At 40.1% G+C, this 9,617-nt stretch overlaps 1 protein-coding gene across 1 annotated transcript; it reads right to left on the bottom strand.

Moving 5' to 3' along the window:
• Positions 1-2,254: 2,254 nt before the first annotated feature.
• On the bottom strand, positions 2,255-6,711 carry neff2 (neuronal intermediate filament family member 2). The gene is made up of 5 exons (XM_072458113.1): positions 6,034-6,711; positions 5,252-5,471; positions 4,796-5,017; positions 3,489-3,613; positions 2,255-3,110 (listed from the first exon to the last, which is right to left on the bottom strand). The coding sequence occupies exons 1-5, from the start codon at positions 6,576-6,578 to the stop codon at positions 3,050-3,052; spliced, it is 1,173 nt and encodes a 390-aa protein (XP_072314214.1). The 5' UTR covers positions 6,579-6,711; the 3' UTR covers positions 2,255-3,049.
• Positions 6,712-9,617: the final 2,906 nt, after the last annotated feature.

Below are 9,617 nucleotides of genomic sequence, written 5' to 3'. Positions count from 1 at the left end.
TGCACGTGACAACCCAACCATTAGATCCATGGTGACAACGCATGTGACCGGCTATTACGTAGTTCCGGAAGTAAATTCTCCATTAATTTAAATGAATATCTATATTAAATGTATTTAAAATTACTCGGAGCTGATCCGCTATGTGGTAAGTAATGAGAACAATACCTATAATTTCTATTAAAAATCTGTTTCTGAAAGTTTATAAACCGCCAAGTTAATAAAGCAAAATTTTAAGTTTTACATGTAACGTAATTTTTGGATTACGTGACAGTAGCTACCACATACTTCTTTGGTGTTTGGTGACTTTATTCTTTAGACTTTATTCTTCTTCTTTGGTGTTATATGGCGGTTGGTATCCAAGTGTTACATTACCGCCATCTACTATAGTTGTACGTCTACAGAATAAAGACTATTCTTTAGACTTTCTTCTTCTTCTGTTTTCTTGCGGTTGTTGTTGTTGTTGTGTTACTTTTAATGGCAGATGGCAGTATCTGACTGAAAAGTAACAGACTGCAAAGGTGCATTTACCGCCACCTACTGCCTCTATAGACGTTTTCGCGTGACGTCATCATCTGGGACTTTGCGAGGGGTCAACAACACCGTAGCAACCGCTCATATAGGTTACCGACAAAAAAAATGATACTGTATATTCAATGTCGAGTATCAAGACAGCTACCAAAGAAGAAGAAGCTTGGTCTTCTAAACGACGAAGCAGGATTTCGGCATAATGTAAGCTCTGATATGTTGTGTGTCTGTCACCCCTCACAGAGTCCCGGATGCTGACGTCACCGCGAAAAGGTCTATCGTCCCCCTAGGCCTAAACGCTTAATATTAGAATATTTTCTTAATCCCTTTGGGAAAAATGTAAGAGAATTTACTTCTGGAACCTCCAAGAACTTCGACGTGGACTGGATGTGAACCATCAAATGAAACATGTTATTCATACATTTCTAAATGATGAAAAAAGTTTAATTGCTATAGCGATTAACAATTTAAAACAAAATATATATTTTGCATATTGAAATAAGTTTCCTAACAGGAAGTTAAAACCCATGAACCCATGAATGAGCCCACCTTTTACACATGGGCCTTCATTTCCAGGCACAATAGGGTTCAGGGTGTCTTGAATGGGAAGAATACTTAGAGAATTCAATTTAGTACATATAGAATACCTGTATTCAAATGTATTAGTATTATTATTATTATTGTACATATACCATTATTTGGTCTAATCCAGGGGTGCCCAAACTGTTTGAGTGAATGCCATGGATCTATTATATTAACGGTGAATGTGTATTAGCCATGTTTTATGTTGCATTTAAAATCTTAATTTGCAAAGAGACAGTGCCGCCACTCCCATTAGGCACATAGCGGCAGTGCGTAGGGCATCAAGGGCTCGAAGGGGTACCAACCTGACCAGGTAGTTTGGATTGAATGGCAGAATAGGCTATTTGTACAGCAACCGCACTTCCTTTTACAATTAAATGCGGAGCAAATGTAGTAGGTCTACTTTGTCTTTAGTTGTCATTCAAACTAACACAAGGACTCGAGCGATGTTGCTTCTCTCGCTCCAAAGCTAGTTGGAGATACGCACGGGCAGCTCCAGTGTACAAGCCACATTTTAAACAGACTCAGACAGATCAGGGGCACAACTGGGAGCGGATTATACGCCACATTCGTATTCTTTGATCCAAGGATCAAAACTGTCTTTGAAAATCTGAGAATTGGCCTCATATTCAATTAGAAACAACGAAAAAGAATGAATGAAACAAGATGGGTCGAGCTGGCACTGGAGCTGACACCGCGGCACGTGCAGAGCCAAAAAAAACTAATCCTAACAGTTACCCAAAATTGGTATTCTAAATATGTATTTTTGGTACAGGTATTCAGTTATGCCCCAACAGTGTGTAACTTATGAATCACATAGACCTACATCATACTAGGCCTGGGTATTGCCTAGTACCTCACGATACAATACCTATCCTGATACACAAATATATGCATCCTGATTCACAAATATCCCCCAAAAGTTTAATAAGACTGACCTATGATTAAGTTACATTTTCAGATCCTCAGATTTAGCCTTGATGCAGCACTCTGTAAGTTAAGAAGTTTAGAACTTTGCCATTTATGTTGTTTAAAAGTATCACAATACGCATCTCTGTATTGATACACGTATTGCCAAATTACCTGCTGCTATCTGCATCCCTTTGAGTCATCTGAGGTTCAAATGAGAAAGACTCAGCATGAAAAGTGTTCTGTAGGTAACTTGGATTTATTCAGCTTGTTGTTGGCTCGTACATTGACACAGTCGTGTGTTAGTTTCACAGATGTTGAGAATTAATTTAACAAACAACAAGGACCTCCTGCATGTATTGTTTCATTGTTTTAGCAACTAATTTAAACAGAGGACATTATAAGAAGAGACCAGTAACAAAACAGTCCTCCATTGCAGTTACACGAACAGGAGCTAATACAGAAAATATGAGTTTGAATACTTGGATAACATGTCTATTTGAATTCACCAGTGTATTTGAAAGGACCAGAGTCTAGCCGTAAATGCAATGGAGGAAATAACTTAAATTCACAAAAATGTAAGTTTCTGAAAGCAACATTTTAAGGTTACTGGCTCGCTGATCATTAATGATAACTAGAAAGCAGGGCAATGCCAATCGATTTGACGAGCTCGACGTCCATCTATCAAAAGTTAGAAACCGTTGTCCTTCTTTACAAACAGTTGGTCAAATGTTTGCACAGCGAGGATCTACGGATAAACCAACTTGTGATTCTTGGGCGTCGGTCAAAAGGATATCGCTGTCCCAAAGAGCTGTATGTAACTAATGCAGTGCGGCTTCCTCTCTTTGTAGTTGAATTTCTTGGTGTCGCGACGTGTGTAGAAGAAGGGGGACTTCTCTTGGACCTCTTGGAGCCATATGGCACAAGGGCGCAGGTGTCTTGGTGTTGAGTTGTGGATGTAGTTTTAAGAATGTAGGAAAGGAGAGAAAGGGGCGGAGGGAGGGAGAGAGAAAGTGAAGGGTGGAGTTCGTATTTAGTTGAGAGCAGGGAGAGATGGACAGGCCAGGCGAATCTCCTCCCCTTCCAGAAGTTTCCTGAAAAAGAGACATACAAACATGTCACACAATTGTAGATTTGTTTAATGAGTGGTTTATGGTTTAAAAGGGCGTGGCTTCTGGTGGAGGGTCTGTGGTCTTTCGCAATAGAGATGTTTTTTCTTTGATTATTACCCACTCATAATAATAATAATAATGCAAACAGATCTGTAATTGCCTTGAGAAACTAACAGTAAAAGGAAGATTGTTGACCACACAGGCTTGATTAACTTTGATCCCAGTTTAGTCTTGATGTAGACTAGATTTAGTCCTGTTCTAGTCTTGGTTGAGTCCCTTACTCTCCAGGTGTACTTCCAGGTTTAGTGCCAGTTTAGTCCCTATTTTGAGGTAGTAATTGAGTTGTTTTTTAGTCGTCACCTGTACGCTGCGATTTCAATATCCAGCGCCATCTTCACGTTCAGCAGGTCTTGATAGTCTTTCAGGTAACGAGCCATCTCCTGCTTGGCATCAGTGATGTCGCCTTCCAGGTGACATATCTTAGCCTGTGGATCACAAAAGACTCAAACTCAAATTATTTACATGAGCACTTTTAACACATAGGTCTAAACGAAATAAATATATACATAGCTGCCTCTCTTGCACAAAAATGAGAAGTTAAGCTCTCTAATTTACTATTAATTTAATGTAATAGGACATACACTTGGTTTCCATCTGATAGAAGACTTTGGTAATGTGTGTGTCAGCGCTAACCTTGCTGTCTGCTGAGCTCCACAGCTTCTTAAGGAGCAGAACGCCAAGTGATATTTATGGCCCTGCCTTTTTCTGCTGCTTCACTTCTTTTTCTCTTTGTCAAACCTTTTTCAAAGGCTATTTTTACCTCATCTGTACCACTTTTGTTACAACTACAGCAACAACCCCTGTTAAATGGACATGCCACAATATTGGTATTATGGTGGATTCATGTTGCATTTTGTTGCATGTGGTAAAAAGGGAACTATAGGCAAACCATGACCCTTTGCTCTTTTTCAGTGCAGGAAAATACTGTCAAACACTTAAATCTTAATGTTTAGAAATATGGCAACGTTCAGTTTTATTGCTGTTGAGTTTTGAGAAAGTGAATCAGGATTTAGCTTCATGGCAGTTAAGTTGAGAGGAGGGTGGGAATGTGGAGTTGGGTTTGTCATCCGTGTAGTAGTGGAAGTGGAAAATCAAAGGACCTAGGGCGGAACCCTGCGGAACACTTGCCAATGAAGACTGGGTGAGAAGTGAAAGATTTGAGTTGAATGAACTGAGTGCTGAAAGATAAGAGTGAAACCAGTTGAGGGCAGTGCCAGTGATGCCAACTGTTCAGAAGGATGGAATGTGGTGTCAAAGGCTGCACTTATTGCCATTATATATACACAGATTTTTATGACTTTTTTTAATAATACGATGATGGTTAAGCGTTCAAGGCTCTCCTGATCGATTATACTTAAAGACAAAATATACTAAATTCTGTTTCATCAAAAACATTAAGTGTCACGTGGGTGCACTTCCTGCTTTGTCTTAGTAATATAATCTTTTCTCTGGCATGCATATCTGCCATAGTTTGGAATCTGTGGTCCAGGTAACGATTATTATTACTAAATTAACACATTTAGTAATAAGCAATAAATCAATTAACTTGTTTTTCGCATTCGATTTTTTAAGTATCCTTGTGTCGGTTTGTGGTGTTTGATACTTGCCTGGTACCGTGCCACCTCTTTGGTCTGCATGCGCTCCAGTTCTTGCAGCTGTTTGGTGAGGGACTCGATGACGTTCTTCAGGCCTTCGATTTCAGACGAGCGCGACTGGAGCAGCCTGCGATACTCCATGGTCTCCTCTCTGATCGCCCGCACGGCCTCGTTGTTCTTGGTCGCCATCTCGGCCACACTGGCAAACTTGTTCTTATACCATTCCTCCGCCGCCTGGAAGTACAAATGGGAGATAATGACCAAAGCTGTTTTGTTTGAAAATCACATATTTTTTTCCAACTATAATCAGCTCTTTTTGTAGCAATTTTGACTATAAACAGTATACTCAATATTCACTTTTAAAATATGATCTAACTGTCTATATATTTCCCACCATCATATCCCTTTGTAATCCAGTACATTTTTTTTAGATAGATAAGATAACATTGCAAGGAGCTTTTTGAACACCTGCATGTTCTTGTTTGCCAGGCGCTCGTACTGGGACCGGATGTCGCGGAGAGCGGTGGACAGGTCGGGCCGGGACACTTCCACTTCCACACTGATCTTGGCCACCTGGAGCTGGGACCGAAGCTCCACCTGCTCCTCCGTGAACACCTTCTTCAGGAACAGCAGCTCGTCACACAGGGACCCCACTGTGGCCTGAGCGTCCCAGTTGGACAGCAGGGCCCTGGAAGGGTGGACACGGTAGTAAGGTTATTGTCCTCTGTATTTGTCCAACTGTGAATTTTGGATTGTTTCCGATAGGGATCCACTGATATGAAACTTTTTGAACCGATGCCAATATCCGATATATGTCTGACTGTTGGGGCCGATAACCTATATTTGCCGATACCAATAATACAACCACAGATGTATGTTAGATTACAATAAAGTTCAAAAATCAGTTTTTAAGATATTTCCATTTTTGCTCACTAGTCTTTTGAAAAAGTAAAATGGATGAAGGCGTGTCTGGGGTAGTGCAGAAACATTATCGGTGCCAAATATCGGGACCTGGGGAAACCCTCCTATATCACCAATATCCAAATACCATCCCTAGTTTCCTAAGTCCACAAGTGACAAAAGCTTTATGTTGACTATATTCAATGATTCAAACGATTGTGTTTCTTGCACTGCTCCTTCTGCTACGTCCTAATTACTCTTGAGTAATATTATTTTGAGGTAACTTGAGTACATTTTTTGGTTACTCTACCCACTCTGCAGTTAAATATGTTCATGTTGACCCTCTTTACCTGGTGGCCTCCTCCCTGGCCTGCTGCAGCTCCTCCTCTGCCCCTTGCCTCCTGCGGGCTTCCTCCTCAAACCGCTCCTTCGTCTGTTCGAACACGTCGCGCAGGTAGTCGCGGTCCTCCTCCATCCTCATCTTCTCGCCGCTCTCGGACTCTACCATGGCCCTCAGGCTTCGGGCCTCCCCCTCGAATATGGCGTGGAGACGGGACGGGTTACTCTGTCGCGCCCTCAGCACCTCCAGCTCGGACAGGAGAGCCTTGTTCTGATGCTCCAGGAACCTCACCTTTTCGACGTAGGTGGCGAAGCGATCGTTCAGGCCCACCAGTTGTTCCCTTTCCTGGGTCCTCACCTCAAGTAGCTCCGAATTCGCGGAGCTGACTTGGGTCAAATCCATGCCCGGGCCGTCCTGACGAGAGGAGCTCAGCCTGAGGACCCTCTTCCCAGATGGGGCAACGCGAGGAGACGAAGAGGAGTAGGGCGTCTTGGTTCGGGACCCTCTGGAGTTGTCCCATGATCCACGGTAGGAGAGATAAGGGTTGTAGCTCATGATGGATTTTGTGTGTATGTTTTTAGATGAAGGTTATAGTTTCAGGATTTTGGTTGTCCCCCTTGTTCTGCACACCATGGGAGAGGATGAGTGAGCGTTTTGCACTGCACCAGCTCAGTGATGTTGCAGATTCGGGGGTTTATATGTGCAGAGAGAGCGCCCCCTCCCTCCTCTCGCAGAGACTTCGCCGCTGTCAGCACGGTCTCGGCCAATCAGAGGGCGCTGCAGTGAGGAGACGTTAGAGCCGCCTGGACAGAGTGAGAGAGGGAAATCCACCAAATCATCTCCACAACTGGGCTAATGACAAATAAACGCTGCGGTTTCGATCTGACCTCACGGCAATTGCATTACAGAGGGAGAGTGAAGAGCGTGTCGTATTTGATCAACTGTGTGACAAGGTAACTGCAGCTTTTCTGGATGACATCATACCTTTGTTCACCCACGAGCCTGTCCATGGGCAAGACACTTCACCCACAATGCCCTTGAACGCCAGATTGATAGTCATGCCTCACTTCACTCTATATGCAAACTTAGAGTCTTGTATATATGAGTTGTGTGGTTTTCTTTTCTTTATTTAAAAGAAAGAAATTGTTTAAGGACTAGTAAGATCAAAATTAATTAGTTTTTTTTTTTTAATGTTTTGTATCAGTGCAGCACTTTGGACTGTTCTGTTTGTAAAATGTGCAATATAAATAAAGTGGATTTGGATGGATTGGATAATTTTTTGGGGAAATTACAATATTCATTGTTAATTTGCTAACATCTTGTGGGTCTGATTTGGATCTGAATACAAGTGTATTTCTTTCTTTTAGGGTTTCTTAATTGTTAAGGGAATAATGGTTTCTGTCCAAATCTAGAATGACATCATCCTGTAAACCAGTGTTTCTCAACAAAGGATATGAGGACCTCTAGGGGTACACTAGCTTATGGGTACTTGGAATGGTTCCAGATCTTAAAAGAGGGAGAAATCTAAGTAAGTAGACATTTATCAAGTTCTTTGATGTACACTTTTACATCTGTAACTCCTCAAGCTTGGGGCCTATTTTTTCCTAAAACATCTGAATAAAATGAGCCCAAAATAAAACACCAGCACAAACAATTGTCTGGAGTCTTTTATGAAGCTGACCCTCTGTAGTTTTGGCCTCTAATATCTCATTTACAGAAACAATCTCTGCTCAGAGGAAATCAGATTTTAAATTCCACCTAGATTTTCTTTGTTAAATATATGAATGAGTAAAGCTGGTTTCTGGAGGGATCGCTAAATGACCCTAGTTTGAGTTTTTGTTGGGTTTTGACCATTCTTTTTTTAAAGTTGATAAAGTCACTAAAAATAGTTTTAGGGACTTGTAATAAAGCAACAATGATTATTATTTTATTCTATGGTATTTATTTGTTTGTGCGTTTGGAGAACAAACTGACCCTGATGCTTCCTGGAATAATTGATTTGACTGGAAATACCGGTTTGTGCATTACAGCTTTATTTTCTATGTTGCTATCAAGCAGCTTGAGAGCTCCCTTTTATCAGATGTTGGACAAAATGGACTAAATATAGTAAAATGTCCACACCTGGAACAGCCTAAGCATGAAGGGGAATGTTTTGGAGGGTTATGGACATTAAAATAAGGAAATATAGCCTTAATAATTGTCTACCTCCAGAAGAGACCCCTGCAAAGCAACTCAACTCAATAACAACTAATTTGTTTTAATGTTTTAATTGATATTTGTAAGTTCAGTGGGTCTTATAATTGTAATGGCTTTGCTTTTATGATTTTTACTTAAGTCAAATTAAATTGCTCAGAAAAGCTAATATTGATTTCCTTTTAATCAAACCGTATTGTGAATCCAATAGTCTTTGCTGACCATGCTTTTCATGACACAAAGGAAGAGTGAAAGAGGGAATAATGCCTATAGATTTTACATAAGCTCTTTAACAACCATACATTTTCCACCATGCATAGCCCAAATTAAACTTTATGTTGCAGATCAGTGAGAGAGCCAGCAGATGTCGATAAAGACCAATTCACAGCTTTTGGTTTGGTCATTGAACATTTTAAACTTTTTTTTCTGAGCTTTAGATTTACCATGAAATAACTTCAGTATAACCAAACAATACCTTTTATCCATTATTTCTTTATCTGATTACATTTTCCTCCATTAGGGGCCACAGATGCTAGAGGCCTATCTCAGCTTGGATCTTTGGTGAAGTACATCCTGGACAGTAGTCGGTCAGAAGGTAGAAGAAACATTACAAGACAATCATAGATTCTTCTCACATTTTTAATATGGGTTCTTATTCTTAATATGGGTTGTAATGCCCTGCCTTTGTGTATGTATGAGCTTCTGTTGAGTCTTTAAAAAAAAAAAAAAAAAAAAAATATATATATATATATTATTATTTATTTATTTTTTACGACCAATTCCCCATTCATATAAATCTCACCTTTGGATGCTGAGGGAAAGAATTCAAGTAACCGTTGGGGAGTAAAACATAGTCTTTATTGGAGGTCTGAGGATTGTGTTGGATTTTTATCATTGCAATCAACACTATATCAAAGCTGGGAGAAAATAACTCACCATTCTCTACCCACCATAACATTATAGTTCTTTAGTGAAGTGTCCCTGTCTATGATAATCATTTTAATATGAATAACTTAATTCTTAATTCATGTGACATACAGACAGATTTAGCCCATCTCAAAAATTCAGAGTCAGTTTATGCAAATTATAAAGCCACTACTGTAATGTAATGCTGCTGTTTTACCAATTGAGGGCAGCCTTGTCACGCTGTAAAGCCTCAAGTTTGGTTAAAAATGATGCTCATCGTTTTATATAGCAAACATCATAGCATTAAAATGAGCTCCAGTCACGTGTGTAAGCAAAAGCAAGTTTGTTTATTCAGTTTTACAGAGAATATATCTGATACAATAAAGTAAAAAATAAGTACATAATATATCATTGCTAAAATCTTCGCACAGTTACATATTATGATACAAAAATTGCTGCAGACGAAAGCGTTGTTGTGTACATTCAGTTCATTTG

This window comes from Eucyclogobius newberryi, unplaced genomic scaffold, assembly GCF_026437365.1.
Source record: "Eucyclogobius newberryi isolate DKJ021-1_F unplaced genomic scaffold, fEucNew1.0.hap1 SCAF_21, whole genome shotgun sequence".
Taxonomy (NCBI): domain Eukaryota; kingdom Metazoa; phylum Chordata; class Actinopteri; order Gobiiformes; family Gobiidae; genus Eucyclogobius; species Eucyclogobius newberryi.
The sequence above is the reverse complement of the archived record's forward strand: the minus strand, read 5'-3'. Positions and strand labels throughout refer to the sequence as shown.

Coding starts and splice junctions, on each gene's coding strand:
- neff2 (XM_072458113.1), bottom strand. CDS start 6,578: ATGAGCTACAACCCTTATCTCTCCTACCGTGGATCATGGGACAACTCC. Junction 5,472..6,033: donor GCCAGGGAGGAGGCCACCAG/GTAAAGAGGGTC, acceptor CCACCCTTCCAG/GGCCCTGCTGTCCAACTGGG. Junction 5,018..5,251: donor TGGCAAACAAGAACATGCAG/GTGTTCAAAAAG, acceptor TTGTACTTCCAG/GCGGCGGAGGAATGGTATAA.